Below are 19,975 nucleotides of genomic sequence, written 5' to 3'. Positions count from 1 at the left end.
ATTCAGCACCAGGTTGTTGTGGCTGCACCAAGACACCAGACGTTCAACCTCCCTCCTGTAGGCAGACTCATCCCCGTCCGAGATGAGCCCAATAACGGTGGTGTCATCTGCAAACTTGATTAGCTTGACAGACTGGTGGGTGGAGGTGCAGCAGTTGGTTTACAGGGAGAAGAGCAGAGGAGAAAGAACACAGCCCTGAGGGGAGCCGGTGCTGATGGTCCGAGAGTCCGAGACATTCTTTCCCAGCCTCACATGCTGCTTCCTGTCCGTCAGGAAGTCAGTGATCCACCGGCAGATGGGATCAGGCACATTCATCTGGGAAAGCTTGCCTCGGAGATGGTCTGGAAGGATGGTGTTGAAGGCAGAGCTGAAGTCCACAAACAGGATCCTGGCGTAGGTTCCTGGGGAGTCCAGATGCTGCAGGATGAAGTGTAGGGCCATGTTGATGGCGTCATCTACAGACCTGTTGGCTCTGTATGCAAACTGCAGGGGGTCCAGGAAGGGGGCCGTGAGGGTCTTGAGATGGGAGAGAACTAGGCGCTCAAATGACTTCATGACCACAGATGTCAGAGCCACGGGTCTGTAGTCATCTAGTCCAGTGATCCTAGGTTTCTTGAGGACAGGGATTATGGTAGAGGACTTGAAGCAGGCAGGCACATGACATGCCTGCAGTGAGGAGTTGAAACAGAGGGGGGGGGGGAGTAGCCTCCTCTGCACCCTGGTGACATACCCCTACTCCAAGGCCCTGCATGTGTGGGTGGTTGTGGTGGAGCGTGAAGAGCGAGGCAGCTGGAGATGGGGAGGGAAGGAAGGGAGGGGCAGGTGACCCCTCCCTGGGGCCAGCTCCCCCGCTGACCCCAGTAGGCACTCCCATACTCCGCGACCCGTCAGGGAAAGGGGGGCCAGGCCCATCCAGACCGGGGCCCAGTGCAGCAGCACCACCCGGCCCCACAGAGCCCGGGACAGTCCACCCAACCCCACCACAGAGAAAACTGCACCCACCCCACCATCCACTCATCTTCCAGACTACATGAGACAATAGACGCCCAGGCTGAGATCTTCCTCCACCTCTCCTGTATCTCCCCCTCCTGCAGAGAGTTCCTGAGGAGAGGAAAGCTCCTGCAAGGTGTGACATCTCCCCCACCAGTTGACGAGCCCCCCAGGTGGCTCGACGCACCAGCGGCACCCTGCACCAGGGATGGGCCCCCATGCACCCACCCGCCCACAACCCCGGCAACACACCAACCAGGACCCAAGGCCCTGAGGCCCGGCCAGGGCCCCAGCCCAGAGACGGAGCGCCCCCAGAACCTCACGCCCATCCCGGACCCACCCAGGGGCAGCCAGGCTACCAGGTCAGTAACCCACGTCCGTCAGCACAGACCCTCCCCTAGCCCCGCTGCATGCAGCCACGAGTAAACAGTCACCTGAGAGCCAAAAGAGCCCCCAACCGGACATGACCGCTACCCCGGGTTGAGCCCCCCAAGGAAGATGCCTCCGGGGAACCCCCCGACGCCCTAAGCCTGTCCCTACCCCCACACCAATCACAACAGTGAAGACGGGACCAAACTATGACCCCCCACCCCCACTAGGTGATGGAGCTGATCAAAGGAGCCCAGAGCAATTGATCTGATGTGGTGGCAGAGGCTGTATCAAGACTAATGTAATCTAATAGATAATTTCTATATTGGTTAGAATTAAGATTGTTTTTATTTTTCCAGTTCATGAGGACTGTTTTTTTGGCTATGCATAGGGCAGTGAAAACCATATCTGAAGTGACATTATCTAAGCTGCCCAACAAACACACTAAGGGGGAAGTTGGAATGTTACATTTCAGACACTTTGATAAGTCTTCACATATCTCGCGCCAAAACTTCTGCACTGGTGGACAGAACCAAAGAGCGTGAATGTAATTGTCTGGTGTATTGCCTTGACAGTGTGAGCAGTTGTTGGAAGATATAAAGCCCATCTTGAACATTGCACAGCATGCTTGACGTGAGTGATGTGAACAAAGGACAGACAAAAAAAAAATGCAACAAATTATCCAGCGTTATCAAAGTTTTATTATTAAAAGTAACAATAACAAAAAAGGGTGTCTATGCTTCGCTAATGTTCTCAGAAAACATGACTTGATTATTATTAATGTAGGATTTTTTGCTGTTTCCACTGTTAAACTTAGTTTACTGTTTGTTTTAGTTTTTTTAATCTGAAGGCTTTGTGCCAGTGTGGTGCAGTCACACTCACAAAAAAAAGTAATGAGCTGTTATTTTCACTGCTGTGAGCAAAATGTGAAAAATTATTTTATCCTATTGTATTTTATTCATGTGTCAGTGAATCAATAAAGGTTTGAAATATTAATTGAAAGTTCATTCTAATGATTCAAATTTCATTTTGTAGGTGAGGGAGAATTAGAATGGCAACAGACAAATTGTTTGACAGCGCGTAAGAACCAGTCTCCCCACTCCTCTTTCAAACCATCTGGAGTGAGAGGAGTGAAAGAAGCCATCTATGTCCACTGTGAGCGACCATCTTTGAACAGAGGCGGGGGTTTACGACACCAACTCTCTGCCATCTATAATCCAGTTTTGAGATCCCTTCCCAGACGCCTTAACGCCCACTCACATCCTGGGCCATCTGACCTCAGGAATTCGCATGATAAGGTGGGGCCAGGTTTCACAATGAACACACCCGAAACTCTGGCTGATTGGGACCCACACCCAGTTTCACACCTTGGCTCAGGCGATTAGAGGATCATCAGCGGGTCCTTTTGTCCCTCTGTGGGGGGTCACTCCCACTAGGTTTATATCTGGGACTCTCCACCATTTGACCTTAGAACTGAAGAAGCTTCTCGGATGAGAGGTGAAACGTCTTCAAGCAACTTAAAGAAGTCCAGACGCTTTTCTTTGCAAGCTCCTTTGACTACGATGACCTGGATGACTGAGAACCTTCACAGATAAGCTCAAAGCTGTTGAACACAAACACCAAATTACTGTCGTGCCATGACTTCAAGAGGACAGACATGAAATGTCATTACTTTGGCATTAAGCTCTGTATAGTGAGGCTCACAGACTGACTGAGGACTGTGGTAAAGGGAAGGCTGTTGTCATAAACTCTGTTAAAATCATTATCTTTTCTGTCTTAGTTTGGGACAGTCTAATGTGTCTCATTTCCCTCCACCCAAAAGAAGGAAAGGTATGCTACAATCATGTTAGTTTCATTAAAAACAAGTCATAATGCATTTTTCGTCTTTCAAACACCTTTCAAATGTCTGCCTTGGTTTGCAGATGAGGACTCCCTGGGAGATGTTTCACATTTTGAATCTGCAAATAAAGCCAAGCATCTCCCCTTAAAGAAGCCAGCTGGTGCAATTTTGAGGCTTGAGGACACCGTTTACAAAGATGCTGATGTGAATGGCTGGGATAACTTCTACCTTCCAAAGACTGTAAACATGCAAGTTGTTGTCATGGTGGAGGGCATCTCATGTCCATGTGACCAGCTCATTCTGATGACCTTTGAGGACCAACAGGTGTACGCCTATGATGAAGAGGAGCTTCATCTGGTGGCTTCAAGCTTCAAGCAGCTATTCGATGAGGGAATGGAGTATCCAGCATCCAAAACCTACTACAAGGGGGAGGGTTTTAAAAATATGGTGAGAAATTATATTTGTTTGCTGGCAATAAACAAGCTTTCATGGTTGATTATCCGCATTACTCTTTAAACTTTCTTGTCTTTGGTTTCTTGTCTGTGTTTAGACCAAGAAGGACTGGGAACAAGTGTGGAAGAGCCCTGCGGGGAGGAAGTTGGATGAAGAGCATAAAAACTTGTGGCAACAAGAAAGCCCAGATTACTGGACCTCATGAAACGCAATCAGATACTTAAAGGCTGTTGATTTTGTTTTATTTAACCCTGTCATGATTAGGGGTTCCTACAGAGAACAGCAACTCAGCTTTAGATTGTGATGCCCTTCAGGACAGTGGAGCATTTACAATCTGAGTCATGTGAGTCAGTGCTGATGAAGGACTGCCAAAAACCCGTATACGTTCCAAAATGGAGAAGAAAAACTAAACCAGAAAACAGAAGAACTTAAAATTTTCCTGGGATATGGTCATGTCACATGTCAGACATCCATGATCAAGAATGTGCTGGTCATCACAGGCAGGACTTTATCCTAGAAAGTCCACAGGTCACAGGTCAGGAGCTGGTTCATTTCTCCGAAGAGTATTAGAATAAGTTCAAATGTGAGAAAACAGATTTACAGCATCAAAACTTTTTTATTTTTATTTTGCACTTTCCACGCAATATGTAACTTTCTGTTATTTTCTTTTGGACTCAAATTCATGGAGTCCAACTGAGTGGACATGTTTGCAATTCCATGAAAAATAAGTTCATAAACAATATTGCAGTTGCATTGTTTTTTCCATGCCAGAAGATGAATAAAAACTTTCAGGAAAACAAAATCTTGAATGAGGTTCTTATATTTCATTCATGAAAATGTGCTCTGCTGTACACTGCTGGCTAGTAAGACAAAAATGTAATGTATTATGGGATACACCCAGTCAAACTGTTATTATTATTATTATTATTATTATTTTAAAACTAAAGTAGACCCTCTTTCAGTTCTAGTTTTACCTATCAGGACTTAATAATAAATATTCTGGCCCTTAGTAGTTCTTCAAATTAGTAAATCCAACATGAATTACTACGCATTACGTTTTACATCTGTCATTAATTATTCAACAAAAAATAAGCCAAAGCAGTGTGTGAAAAACTAAGCACACCTAAGAGTGTAAATCATATGCACCTTATTCAATGATCATCAGTAATGGTGACTCCCTCTATAAAAGCAGGTATGGAGCATTCTAGTTAACAGAATCCCTGAAAATTCACTAGAAAAAGGTCAGACTGTGCAAACCTCAGAAACTGCAAAACACTGAAGAGCTACATCTCAGCATGTTAAAAGTTAAAGTTCATGAAACTGGCATTGGACAAACGATTGAAAACAAGTATGAAAATATTACAAAGGGTTGTTATGGCCCCTGACCTTGGAAGAAGTGAGCCAGCCTTCTTTCAAGCAGATTCGAGTGTGGCAACCCACACAGACAACTGGCTGTTTGAACCTATGGTTACCTCCAGTGAAAGTCTATTGGACCAGCGACTGATTGGGCACACCTGCATCTTTAAAAGGCTGAAGAACATTTATTCAGGGGCTGCTGTTTTGGACTGACTGTGCAGATTGCCCTGTATGCTTCTGTCTGTGAGCTTTTTGCGAAACCTTGTCTAAACTGATATTCTCAAGAAATATTAGTTGTGCTACAGCCCGTGAGGCTAATTTTGATTTGTTTTAAGTTGTTTTTGTCTATTAGTCATTTGTAGTAAATGCCACTGTTATTTTTCAGTTCTCTGAGTTTGCAAGACGCGGGCTAGAACAGATGGGTTAAATTATCTTCAATCAGCATCGTCTACAGTACACCCTCCACCCCTAGTTTACTCAATGCTGCAATAGGAGAACACATACCATTCAGTTCTAGTGCAGGCCACTAGTGGTACAACTTTAGCATGTTTATATGGCAGACACGCAACTTGCGTCTACGATTAGGGGTACAGATTACATAATCATTTTCTCTTATTTTATCACGGACCTCAAAAGGCCCATCATACTTTGCAGACAAGGCTGACCCTGAAACAGGTAAGAGAGCAAGCACTTGGTCATCTACTTGAAAATCTCTCTTAACAGAAGTTTTATCATAATTGTATTTCATATTCCGCTGTGGAGTTGCGAGTTGTTTTTTACCCAGAGTGTTGGCCTGACTTAAATTTTCACGAAAGCTTTGCACATACTTTGTCACATTTGTTTTGGTGCTCTCTTCAGGAATCAAAAATTTCTCTTTCTGAACTTTGAGTGGCCCCCCCGAGGTGTGTGGCCAAATACTAGTTCAGCTGGACTAAAAGAGTGACTCCTGAACAGCTTCACGAACAGCAAACCGCACAACTCCTTTCATCTTCTAGGCAGTACTTGCGTAACATTGCCTTTGGGGCCTGATGCCATTGTTCCAATGCACCTTGGGACGCTCGATGGTAAGGTAGAGGACAACAAAGAAGCCAGTTAGAGTGCTTTGACTAAAGAGGAGGGCCTTTCCTGTCTATTTAAAAAATGGTGAGTAGCATCATTTGAGCAGTTTCCCTTTTCATTTTGTTTTTAAATGTATATCTTCATATTGAATTTCGACATTACGGTTTCTGTTGTCACTGAGATGTGTAATTTTCTAAGGTGTCGTTTTATTTGTAATTTCTTCAGGCAGATGAAGTGAAGAAAAGAAATATACATATTTACAGAGACATAAACACAGAACTAAACACTCAGAAATCCATGAAAAACAGAAACTTTTCCATCATTTAATAATTTATTGCTTAATTACTTTGCGTAGTATAAATAGCCATAAGGGAGCTTTTTATCAGTAGCTCCCTTATGGCTACTGATAAAAAGTAGCCATAAGGGAGCTGTAAAACTTATGAAATACAGTTAAAAGTCCAACATTTATGGAGCGATAACATCCAAAGCAGGTTCCTGTCCCTTGAATATATATTTAAAAAAAAAAAGTTTGGGGGAAAAATTTATCTACTCAACAGTAATGGTTTGTGAGAATGACATTTATGACTCAGTAAATATTTGGATTCGTGGGGATAATAACAGCTTAAGCTTTTCTTGCCTGTAGATTGTTCATCTAACTGGACATGAGGATGAAGAGGGCAAAAAATCCACATTACAACAACTCATCTTGTACGTGAGGGATGATGCCAAATCCTACCAAATGTTTCTCCTCCGCAATCTGCATCTCTCAGGCAGGTCAGGGCTCAGTCAAGCACTATGGAGTCTCCATGTCCACTTCCAATAAGGATACTAGGAGAATCATGGTTGTTGTCTCATGCTGTCATGAATGGGATGAATATGTAGCTGGCGCAGAGATGACATATTTTCCCAAGAAAAAGAAAAGCAATGTCAAAACTGATGGAACCATTAGACTACCAGAGAATGTGAAGTGTCGAGCATTTACAGTAGCCTCATGGATGGATGGATAAGAAATGCCTCCTTCTAAGTCATGTGCCACTTTGTTTTCTTTGGAAATAACTGAAAATGAGGGATGGCCCTACGGCAACTGTGCTGAAGCTGAAAGTTTGAGAAACTTGCTCAAAAAGGAGGCACGTGTTAGCTGTCCATGACTCAGGTGTTTGTCTCTGAGAACAAGGAGGTAGCAAAAAATTGACTATCCTGAAAAATTTACTGAAAAAAGGTGATTTTAAATGGGATACGGTTTTCTGCACACCACAAATAGTGGAGAGAAAGTGAATGTTTACATTTAAGTGACTCCTCTCCTTTGTTATAGTTCTAAAGATGGTCATTACTGCAACTTTGCAGACCTTGAATATTCCTGTTGTTATGTGGTTACAAAATTTATGAGATCAGAGCTTGAATATATTTGGCTTTATTGTTGTAGCTATTAGGGGTTATTTGCCGCAGTGAGAACAGAGATAAGAATGCATTGATAGAAAAACTTAGAAATATAAACTTAGATCATACTATGCTATGATTTTTTTATTTTTCTTTTAGCCTCATATAAAGAAGGGAGTCTTCACTTAAGTGTATCCCAGATATATTTGGAGGGCCTAAGTTTTATTTCTAATGTACATGTATATATGAATAGTTCTTTGTTCATTTTTGTATTTCCATATTAATGGAAATTAAGTTTGTTGTTAAGGTGCTTTTATTTTGGAGTAAGAGGTCAAGAGGAAGAAGAGAGAGGGGGCCGCAAGGAGAGAGAGAGAGAGAGAGGGGGCCGCAAGGAGAGAAAGAGAGAAGGAAGAGTGGAGCCATGAGGGACCCGAGTGAGATGGAAGAGCGTGTGGCTTGATGCGGCTAGCATCAACTAGGACACTTGTGAGGGATGGTGAGGATTACACATCAAGCGTATACGGTCAAGGAACATTGCAAGGAAGAATGTGAGTTAGTGCAGCTCGGACTACCCTTGTAGTTCTTCCCAGAAAACGATCCATCCATCTTCTTAAAGTAGTGAAGCATATCATAAAGTACTTTAGGACTTTAGCTTACTAAATTTTGATACTGCAAGTGACAGTTGGATTTAATGATTTCATTTGGGATTTTTTCACGCCACTCAGTAAACATTTTTGGTTCAACTTGAAGAGCTTGTTGCATTGCAGTGTTTCCTATTTCCAGCTAATAAATAGTTATTTGCGTGGTAATCGTTGGAAAAGGTGGGACGCTGAAGTTACCAGTGAAGAGTTAAACTACAAGGAATTTTCTGAATACTAGGGGAACAGGAACTGTTAACAAGCAGGTAAAAAAGCAAAATGAACTTGGGGAGTACCTGGCTATTTCAAAGGGTTGAAGACGGGGTCGCTACATAAATGGAGCCACTGCTGAGATTACCAGTCTGTTGGCAAAAATGGAAAGACCCTGCAGTGAAGGCAGTAGTTATCGTAAACTTAGAATGTTTTCAGGCACAGTACCAAGTCTGGTTGGAAAAGATACATTTGAATAGTGGGTTGAACCAGCACATCTAATGGTGGAGGAGAGTTACAGTTCAGCTAAAGAAAAGAGGCGCAGAATCACAGAGTCTTAAGGGTCCAGCCTTAGCTGTGGTGAAAGCCGTGAGGACAGCTGACCCTGATGTTAGCCCAGAACAATGTCTAGAAGCTGTTGAAAAAGCTTTTGGCAGTGCTGAGATGGCTGGGGATTTGTATTTTGCTTTTCGGTTACTACAACAGCAACTGCAGGAAAGTGTCCAACTCTCTGAAGCAATTAGAGCAATCACTGAGCAATGTAGTGAGTTATGGCGGTATTGAAGCCCGCCGTGCTGATAGAGCCAGAGTAGAGCAGCTCATTAGGGGTGCAGTGTACTCCGACATGATGTTAGTGCAACTCAAGTTAAGAGATAGGAAAGAAACAGCTCTACAAAACGGGGTGGGTTAAGTGGGGAGGAGCATGAAGCATCTCGAGCTAAATTGCATCTGGTAACACATAAAGCCCAAGCACAAAAAGAACAGGATAACAAGAGATCAAGATTCAGAATCTGAAAACTGAGATTAGAGAACTGAAGTCTATGGTTTCATCTGTGGTAAGCAAGCCATGCCAAGCAGTAAGAGAAGTCAGAGCCTGTCCCCAAAAATTAAAGCTGTGTAGAAAGTTCAGCAGATGGCGAAGTTGCAGCACTAAGAAAGATAAGATAAGAAGAAACAATTTGCAATCTGCATCTCTCAAGCAGGTCAGGGCTCAGTCAAGCACTATGGAGTCTCCATGTCCACTTCTAATAAGGATGCTAGGAGAATCATGGTTGCTTTCTCATGCTGTCGTGAATGGGATCAATACTGGTGCAGTAATGACACATTTACCAAACATAAAGATAAAAGCCATGACAAGAGAAAAAAATGTCATGGAACCATTGGACTACCAGAGAATGTAAAGTGTCGAGCATTTAGCCTCCTTGTAAGTCATGTACCACTTTGTTTTCTTTGGAAACAACAGAAAATCAGGAATGGCCCTATGGCAACTGTGCTGAAGCTGAAGGTTTGAGAAACTTGCTCAAAAAGGAGGCCCAAGTTAAAGACAGAATGGAACTACAAACGCCTGAGTCATGGACAGCTTCTTTGTTATGGCTAGCATGTTGGCAGGCATGTCAAGCTCCTGCATATAACTGATATCTTCTATAGCGTTACAACAACCTCTGAGAAAGTGTCTAGGTTTGAAGAGCTTTCGTGTCCTCTGCTTTTATTGAAGATTAATAAAGAGCTTTGTTCATGTATGCCATGGCAAGTTTATGTTCGTTGCTAAAATGCTGCTGTAATAAAGACTTTGCCTTTCTGAATCTTGCTTCTGAAGTCATGTGTAGGCAACTCCTCACAAGTTCTGTTGGTTGTCCTTTTGTGTATCATTTCAAATAATAAGGCCAATCTCCATGGTTTTTATTTCTGCTTTCAATGTTGTGTTCAAATGATTTAACAAAAGTCTGATACTGGAGTGGATCTCCAAAAACTGGGATCTCCTTTAGGTAATGAAGAACGACCGTGCTGTTGGATTAATAAAGAAGTGAATTCATTTTGCTTACTCATGACAGATAAGATGTTACATTCTTCATGACTAGAAACTTGAGAAGGCACATTTATTTCCATGTCAATTCCTCTAATACTCTCCCTTCCTATGTTTGAAACACTGTCACCTGGTTGTATTTTGTCTTGTTAATTCAAACTACTTTGGGGATTTTGAGATGTTATGTTGAGCGTTTCTGAAAGTAACCATCTCCGTTGATGAAACAGTCTTAGCAGAAACAGGCACATCTGAAGTAGCAGCAGTAGGCATATTTTCAGCTTCATTGCATTTTTCCATAAAAGGTCTTCCAGTTTCAAGAAGCCACTTTTTTACATCTTCAACAAATTCATCATTACATTTTGTTATGCATCCAAACCAGTCAATATTAGTGTCTTATGCATCTTTAGGAATCAATAAAACGAATACATAATTAACTACGTTTTTCCAAGTTCAGCTGCACAGCTTTTGCATTGCCATAGTTTTACTCAAATTCTTTAATATCACGTGTTAACGTGATATTTTCGCTCTTTCTGTAAAGTTTCCATTTTATGAGCAAGTGCTTTAAGCCCTCAGTCTTGCAGATCTTTTTTTCTTCCAGTTCATGATCGGCTTCTTTTATTTCACTCATTGTCACTTTCTCACATGCATCAAACACAGCATTACATGTCACACAGCCTGAAATACGGATCACAGGTGATGCTTTTCTTCCGTGCAAACCAATGCGCAGGATCCACAGCCTCACAAGCTGTCAAAATCAGAGCAGCTTCCTCCAGCTTGTCAAGTCAAGCGCACGTACGCAATGCAAACCAAACCAATGTTCCTAATGGACAAGGGGTGACAGAAGCTGTGTTGGAAACATTCAATAATACACAGAGTGAATCCACGTGTCCTACCGCTCCTGATGTGTGCGTTGCGTTCCTCCGTGCTACTGTGGCGGGGCAGCTTCTTGAGAACAACGTCCGACCATGTGAAAGCTTCGTCACTCCAAAGCGTGTATCCACAAATCCTCTTCATTGTTCTGATGCATGCGAAAAAACGACTTTTCTGTTGACTAAATGTTGCGACTTCCATCCACAAATAAAGCCGTGGCCGGCTGAGTTGGGGTTTGTACTATGACGCGCCTCCAATGAACCATACTGAGTCCCACTTGTGTTTTGCATATTTATTTTGAAATAAAAATTTAAAAAAACTTTCGCTTTCAATTTTTTATTTTTCAAATAAAAAAAATAGCGCATTTATCGTTTGATAGTACTGAACAACACGTTCTAACTCCCAACTCGTCAAACGTGTGACGCATGGTCAGGCTCCCTCTGATTCACTTATGGACGCGCAGGGTACCCCTCTCGCGTCGGGAATTGACGTGAAGGGTCCTCCGATTGAAGAGATTGCCGCGGAAGTGCCTGTTGTCGGTATATTTAGACATTTTCTAAATCACATTGTAGTGACGTATACTGAACACAATAAATTGTATAATGTAAACAACTACCTAAAAAACAGGTAGAACGATACTTTTGTATCGTTTATTGCATTTACGGAGGGAGTGATGTATGCTGGGTAATGGCACAGCTAGCTATTGGGTGACTTTATTCACCCGCTTCGGCTGTTATCAGTCCATACAATGGGCGTTATTAGCACAAATCAGTCCCATGGATATGGGCCATCTCCTGCTAGATTGTTCAGAAGGTTGTTCTCATCCATCCAGATGGAGGATCACTAACAGGAGCGTGGAAGACTCCAGAATCCACTCTGGCTGGAATCCGGTGGATATGCAGTGTGTACAGGTAAGACCATTTAAACGGACAGCATTTATAGAATGACTATTAAAAGTCAGCGAGTGTCAGTAATATTAATGTAATATTAACTAAGTAATATTAACTTAGTAATACACAGAGTGCTAATATAACAGCTTTAAGATGCATTTGTAGATATTATTACGTGTTTTACCGTCTTTATGGTGCTATCTTAAAGTTACTGTGTAAAGCTGTTACTGTTTAAACGATGTTAGCACAGAAATATTAGCTTCTGTCATGACTGATGAAGTTACTAGTTAATAAAGTTTTCAGTAAAGTTTTTAATCGCAGCCACAGATTGACAGCAAATATCTCGATTAGCTTCAGTGCATCTATAATAAATATGTGCAAGTTTCAGTGCTTCGTTTAAACTGTATGATACTTATACTGACCCAGGGTCTACGGTGGCCCCTAGAGACAAAGCACGTACAAACTCCAAAACACATGCAAATTCCAAAACACATGCAAACTCCAAAACACTTGCAAACTAAAGAACACATGCAAACTCCAAAACACGTACAAAATCCAAAACACTTGCAAAACCCAAAACACTTGCAAACTAAAAAACACATGCAAATTCCAAAACACGTACAAATTCCAAAACACTTGCAAACTAAAAAACACATGCAAATTCCAAAACACGTACAAATTCCAAAACACTTGCAAACTAAAAAACACATGCAAATTCCAAAACACTTGCAAAATCCAAAACACTTGCAAACTAAAAAACACATGCAAATTCCAAAACACGTACAAACTCCAAAACACTTGCAAAATCCAAAACACTTGCAAACTAAAAAACACATGCAAATTCCAAAACACGTACAAAATCCAAAACACTTGCAAACTAAAAAACACATGCAAATTCCAAAACACGTACAAACTCCAAAACACTTGCAAAATCCAAAACACTTGCAAACTAAAAAACACATGCAAATTCCAAAACACGTACAAATTCCAAAACACGTACAAATTCCAAAACACTTGCAAAATCCAAAACACTTGCAAACTCAAAAACACATGCAAATTCCAAAACACAACGGAAGTGCTCCAGGACGCTAGGGGCAGTGTTGAGCTCGATTTGCAAAATAAACGACAAGTTTGTCTGTATGGGACGGTCTAGTCTCCGTCGCGCTTCCCAGGTTGCCTAGCAACCGTGATACTAACCGCTGGAAACGTGTCATACAACTTGGTTTGACAGAAATGAGGGAGAACATATTTTGCTCATTTGTTTGTTTGTTTCTACATGGGCGCCCCTGGGCGCCTCCTGGGTGAGGTGTTCCAGGCATGTGCCACCGGGAGGAGGCCCCGGGGCAGACCCAGGACACGCTGGAGAGATTATATCTCTCGGCTGGCCTGGGAACGCCTTGGTATTCCCCCGGATAAGCTGGAGGAGGTGGCTGGGGAGAGGGAGGTCTGGGCCTCTTTGCTTAGGCTGCTGCCCCCGCGACCCGGCCCCAGACAAAGCGGATGAAGATGGATGGATGGATGGATGGATGGATGTTTCTACATGAGCTTTGTGTGATTTGATAAGTATCTGAGGCTGAGACCACAGGACAGCAAAACATGATTTTTGGGTTTCATTTCTGTACTGAACAGTCATTTCAAGATTAATTAGTAAATAAGAATTAGCTAACGTTGTTCATGAGACTAAAGTCATCTCACTTTGGTAATGTAAATATAATATGGCCAATATTAAAGTTATTATTACATTAATCATTATTAGTTATTACAGCAGTGAACTCGAGCTTCAGTAAAGATTCAAGTTGCAGTTATTTATATTACCTATCACCTTAAATTTTCAGTCAAAGACAAGTATCTTTGACAGTGTATATATAGATGTATTATATATAAGAGACAAATATTGGTCTTTTATTATGTTGGCATTACTAAATTTGGCTCAATGCTTACATATGTGTAAAAAAAAAAAAAAAGTTTCTGATAGAATGAAGAGTAGAGTTGGAGGTCTCGAGACCGGTCTTGGCCTCGAGACCGGTCTCGAGACCACTTTTACGTGGTCTTGGTCTTATCTTGGTCTCGACGGACTTTTGTCTTGGTCTCGGTCTTGGTCTCGCTGTTTCGGTCTTGCGTTCTCAAATCGACATAGTGTTCGGGAGATTTGGAGTCAACCATCAGCAGAGCGGGGGGGTGCTTACTGGGCTTAATCCCGGGTCATTTTTTCAGAAGCATGGGGTCTTTTGGAGTGTAATTTGTTAGTTAGATGCCTGACTGACAACTGTATAAAACAAAAACAACGCACGAAGCACAGAGCGCACCGTCGTAAATTCTCCCTAATTTTGGTATGATCTGAACTCGGGCACTAGGCGACTGAGCACAGCACCCATGTGAGCGAGGGGGGAGAAGCTGCTGCCTGCGAGTTTGCTGCAGACAGAGGAGAGCTTAAGTTTGACCAGGTACCAAAGCAAATCATTCGTACTGAACTAATAATGTAAATATGACTGTGTATCACAAAAGATTGATATCAAACTGATCACTTGGTTGCATTACTTGCTCTTCGAGTGAATCAACAAATGGATAAATAAAAAGCCAAACAGCAATGCTGATTTTTTTAGAGAGTCTTAGCTTACATTTCATATTTTCAGTTGTTACCCTCCACGGCTAAACAAACTCTCTAAATCGGTTTCAATTGTGTACTGATGAACACAACAATGGACATAAGGAGCTTCTTTCAAAGAAAAAACTCAGATGTTATTTTATATATTATGCTTTGGATGTTGTTCAGTATATCTATGCAAAACAAGAGGAATTTCAATACACAGCAGTATATTCACAGTTGAAACCAGATATTTACATACACTTTAGGGAGAAAAACATAAAAAAAAATTTTACTGTTAAACATCAATTTAGAGTAAACTTTTGTTTTAGATAAATAAATGTTGAAATATCTTTTGAATTAGTTAAATGTCAGAATAAAAAGAGGGAGCTGTCTATTTATTATCACTTTCATCAAATGTAGGAGTACATATACACTAAGTTTATTGTTAATTAATAAGAAAACTCCAGACGATTCCATTCTGAGCTGAAGAAGCTTCTGATAGGTTAGTAGAGTCCATGTGAGTAAATTGGTGGCACACCTGTGGATGCATATAAGGCAAAACACAGAGCCTGTTTCTTTGAAATGGGAAAATCAAGAGATGTCAAACAAAACACCAGGAAAAGAATTGTGGAGCTCCATAAGTGTGGCTCAATTTTGAATACAATTTGGTGCCATTTGCAATTAAGAAATACAGACAATTTCTCTCTTTACTCTTAAAGTTAATAAATATGTTTTTTTATATTTATCAATCTAAAAAAATAAACATTTAGTCTGATTTGATGTTACAATTAAAAAAAGTGTTTGTGTTTTTATCTGAAGAGTACATCAACACTGCAAAAACCCACCTCCTTAATACTAGAAAAATACACTTATTTTTGGTGAAGATTTGCTTAAAACAAGTGAAATTATCTGCCCATGGGGTAAGTGTTTTTTTCTTAATAAGATTTCTTGAAATAAGAACAATATCTAGATTTAAATAAAGCTAAAAATAAGTATTTTACACTCATTCCAGGGAACAAATCAGAACATTGAAACTTAAAATAAGCTTTAACCACTTATTGTAGGCCACAAATAAGATAATAAAGCTAAAAATAAGTCTTTTACACTTATTACAGGCAACAAATTAGAACAATTGAAACTTAAAATAAGCTTTAACCACTGATTGTAGGCCACAAATAAAGATAATAAAGCTAAAAATAAGTCTTTTACACTTATTCCAGGCAACCAATCATGGCTTGAAACCTAAAATAAGCTTTAACCACTTGTTCTAAGTAAAATGTTGAAGAAATTAAATCTGAAAATAGGCATAAAACACTTATTCTAACAAACAAATCAAGGCAAATAATCTAAAAACTAGTACATTAAATCATTTTTAAGAAATTTCTTCTTTTTAAATTTAGCTAAACACTACTTTAAGATTATATTGCTGATTAAGGACAAAACAAAACTGAAACAGAGTAAAAGTGTCCATCTTTATTTGTCCACTTTAACAATAACCTGCAGATAATAAAGATACAATTGAACAGTACAGGTCCAACATTATGAGTTTGTTTAAGTGGTTTCAACATTTCAACAGCCTTAGAGGTTTCGCCATTGCCCCATTAAAATTGACGAGTGACATAGGAAGACCACAAAGATTCAAATTTCTTCCGAATGACACCAAATACCACAAAACTTGTCTGGGTGAGTAAATGAACATTTTCCATTTTAGAAATAAGACCCACATTGAAAAAACAAACAAAAACAAAACAGAAGTGCCCTCTCCTAATCTTATCTGAAATTTACACACTACTTTCCAATAAATGCATGCCATTCTGCCAGGGCTTTTCTGTAAGATGATGTAGTGTCATGCTCATGAATGGCATCCTGGAGAACTTCTGTCTGAATGACAGACAGCAGGGTTGCCACGCATTTGGGGTAAGTCAGATGGAGTGCATAAAAGTATGCCATCACATATATCATAGCCTCACCAATTTTTTCTTTGTCAAATGTTGTAACTGGTAAATTACCAACAGCAATGACACACTTGCAGCCATCGAACATCACTACTGGACATGACAAGCTTCGTTTCTGGAGGACAGCATCTGGATCTTCTGTAGGCTGCAAGACACAAAAGACATGACAGTCAACATCTTATGTTAATTGTATGTTTTTTTGCTGGGAATTGGTCATAACGTTGGAGATGTCATTATCTTGTTCTTTGTTGGTTACACACATTTTATAGTAGTTTTGACTTATGGTTTATCAAGCGACTCCTTATGTGACCACACTCGTGTACATTAAATACGTTATAAATTAATGAAAACAATAAATTATAGATTTAAGTCTTTCGGCTGAAACTGAAAAAGCATTTTTGAGTCATGTTTGACCGAAATATTTTGTTTGCCAAATTTTCTGTAGATCTTTATAAGCAAATTTTATAAAACTTACCTTCAGGACATGTAGAAATGCTTCAGAAGCATTCCCCATCTTTTTTGGTGGATGGGCAGGTGTGGGAAAGAGGGTTGGAAGAGCCTTCATCAGTGCAAGGTGGGCTTCAGCTGGACAAAGCAGAAACAAACCTTCATAAACATAAATTTTAAAGGATGAGAACTTTGTATTCAAATGGTAAAACTTACTTTTGTCCATGGTCATTGGTGGATTCATTGCCTTCTTTGACACACCGTAGAACTCTACCCTGGAGCAGAATTCTTCCCATCTCAGTTTTACTTGACTGATGAACTTGTTGTTGTGGGGATCCAAAATTCTGCGAAGCTCACCCAACGCCTACAATAGGTTTAAAAAAATAAGTAGACAAATAAAATCAAAATAACTTTACTACCACACCAAATATATTTGAAATTAAAGTGATTATTTATTAACTCTTCCAAAAACTTACATGATGCAATTCTTTAAAGCATGGATATGCATCCAAGATGAGGCAAGCTCTGTTCTCCTCTTTCATGGTGTCTGAGTCAATGAAGGATCTTCTGGCTTCAAACTCGAGGTCTAATAGCTGGGACACATCTTCTTGGTTTGGTTTTGCCTTCTTACACATTTCTTGTAATGTTTTGTAATGTCTTGCTTGTATTTGCCGACTATCCTTGTCAGCTAAGATAGAGAGAAGTACAAGAGCATTTTGGTTTTTCATTGTTACTGAAGTAGACTTCCACAAAACATTAGCTACTACTGGCTGTGTGTTGATAACCATTTTACAAAATTACTAGTACTCACATGAAGTGGAGGCATTGTCAGAATTTCTGACAGGTGATAACAGAGTAGATGCACCACTGGAAGAACTGCGATCAGCATCTTCATCATCAGCTTCTTCATCCCTTGGGTAGAGGTCAGTGAGCCTTCTCTTGGGCCGTCCCCTCTCCGGTGTTGGTCCTTGCCTTTTTACTGGGGTTTTCATATTTTGCAGCCTTTTTTGTAACTTGGCATTAATGCTCTCCTGGTGAAAATACATATATATCATGCCCCCTGAACAAAACAAAATGATTTATATATGAGACACAAATACAAGAACTTACGTGTTTTACGCTTGCATCATTATCCTGCAGCATAGGATAATATTCCACAACTTTTTTAGCCATTGCAGTGATTTCGGTCTTAGAGGGGTATCGCTCCATTTGGCCTTGGCTTGCTCTCAAAAGGGACACCATACTTGTGATTGTATTTCTCACCAATCTGCATCTCAGTTCTTTTGACATGACGCATGCCTGTTCCCTGCCGGAGCAGGCCAACTCCAGGTAACTCTTTCGGCATTGCTCCAACTCACTGTCGGTGTACAGAACATATTCCGGAGGACTGGGGAGCTGCAAGGTTTTCAGCTGGCTTGCATTAGCATCAGCAGTTGGAGGGCCTGTTGCAACTACCCTGGGTGAAGAAGTTGTTTCAGGTTTCTGTGGTAGCGGATGGTCTTCCTGGTTTAGGGTGAGAAAATAAAAATGTCAAGTACTGCTAAAATAAAAGCATACTTTCTGGAGATTAGTTGAACTAAATATTTTTTACATAATACCTCAGGATGAATTATTGACCACACATGTTTTCTTCTGAGAAAGTGCTCAGGCCCAGAAAAAAGGTCCCTCAGATCATCACGGGTCAATGTTAAAAGCATGCGCTCGTCAATGCTTGCAGCTAACAAAAAGACAAACACCAGTTAAACTGTGCAAGCACATAACTGCACAAACATAACTGTTTTTTTAATATATATATATATATATATACACACACACAAATATATTATCAAATATAACCTTTAAGGACAGATACTGTTACATCATCCAGCTTCTCCATTGCTCAGTCACCTGCAAGACAAATGTTTACAATTAGTGTTATGTTAAAAACATTTGAAAAGTTGAATCTTAATTGAGTCCCATGAGAATCAAATTGATTCACGTCAAAGAATCGTTTTGATTGTTCAACATTTTTACCCTTTTTAAAGCTATTATAGAAAAGAAATGTCCAGACAGCCCGGCTGAGGTCTGAAAGGGTTATACAATATTGCCCGGTGAACTTTTACTCACCCAGATTTGTGTCATTGAATTTCATCAATAAGATTATGCTGACTAGGGCTGCCAGATCATGCATCCATTGGACGTAAAATGTACAGCTTATTGCACCAGCAGTATCTGCTCTTACATAACGATCATTAGCTTATAGCTTTAAGTGTTTAAGGTATGTGCTAACTAAAAATAAAGGCAAGATGATAGTTTATTACATTTTAAAGAAATTTGCAGATTGCTCATTGCTATCTAAAATATAAAAGGACACCGGAGTATATTCTCCAGCATCTCACACTTCTGATAATCAGTTGTCTGCTTGACGTTTATTCAGCTGTGTAAAAACTATAACTTTAATCTCAGCCAAACCGATTTACTCAGGAACAAATAAAATACTGAAAAAAGCCAAACAATAACATTTTTAAGTTATTTAAGTGACTTATATATCATGTTCACCTGAGTAGTGAAAGACGGCGGTGGTTTTGAAAATGGTTCGCCCGGAGTCCGGTGTTCTCACGGCTCTAGTGAGCGTTAAACCCCGGCTAGCTATCGAGCTAGTGGGTAACAGACGTCTCCGAAAACGTCGGAGCGCTTTTGAAAATGTGTGGTGTCTTGATAAACTGTCCAGATATTTGAAGTTTACACGGCTACATTCTCGCCTGAAAATATGTTAAACGTTTATTTTGTGACCTAGAAAGAGTAATAAGAGAAATTTTAAAACTAACTAGCTGCCGCCATTTTTGGAAACTGAGCTAGGCCGCGCTATGAATTCTGGGATACAGCTTCTTCTTCTTCTTCGGGGTTTAACGGCAGCTGGCATCCTTGCACATACAGTGCTGCCATCTTCTGTTTCAATTTTGAATCGATACACAGCGCTACTTGTTTTACCAACCAGCCTGATTCCTGAATAACACTGTTTTGAGCCCACTTTAATAAATCCAATTAATATCAAAATATTAATTTAAACCCACACCGTGTGAGGGAATACAAGCAGCTAGTAAATCAGTCAAAGACAATTGGAAAACCCTGAATGTGGTTAATTAGCTCT

The 19,975-nt window shown here is 40.5% G+C and overlaps 1 protein-coding gene across 1 annotated transcript; it reads right to left on the bottom strand.

The window, feature by feature from the left end:
* Positions 1 to 15,507: 15,507 nt before the first annotated feature.
* Positions 15,508 to 19,438, bottom strand: LOC143415021 (uncharacterized). Its single transcript, XM_076880340.1, has 8 exons — positions 18,682 to 19,438; positions 18,444 to 18,562; positions 17,956 to 18,348; positions 17,657 to 17,876; positions 17,322 to 17,533; positions 17,062 to 17,209; positions 16,874 to 16,983; positions 15,508 to 16,543 (listed from the first exon to the last, which is right to left on the bottom strand). The coding sequence occupies exons 1-8, from the start codon at positions 18,719 to 18,721 to the stop codon at positions 16,232 to 16,234; spliced, it is 1,554 nt and encodes a 517-aa protein (XP_076736455.1). The 5' UTR covers positions 18,722 to 19,438; the 3' UTR covers positions 15,508 to 16,231.
* Between the last annotated feature and the right edge of the window lie 537 nt (positions 19,439 to 19,975).

This window comes from Maylandia zebra, linkage group LG23 (genome assembly GCF_041146795.1).
Source record: "Maylandia zebra isolate NMK-2024a linkage group LG23, Mzebra_GT3a, whole genome shotgun sequence".
NCBI lineage: Eukaryota > Metazoa > Chordata > Actinopteri > Cichliformes > Cichlidae > Maylandia > Maylandia zebra.
Note: the sequence above shows the minus strand (reverse complement) of the source record. Positions and strands in the feature narration are given on the sequence as shown.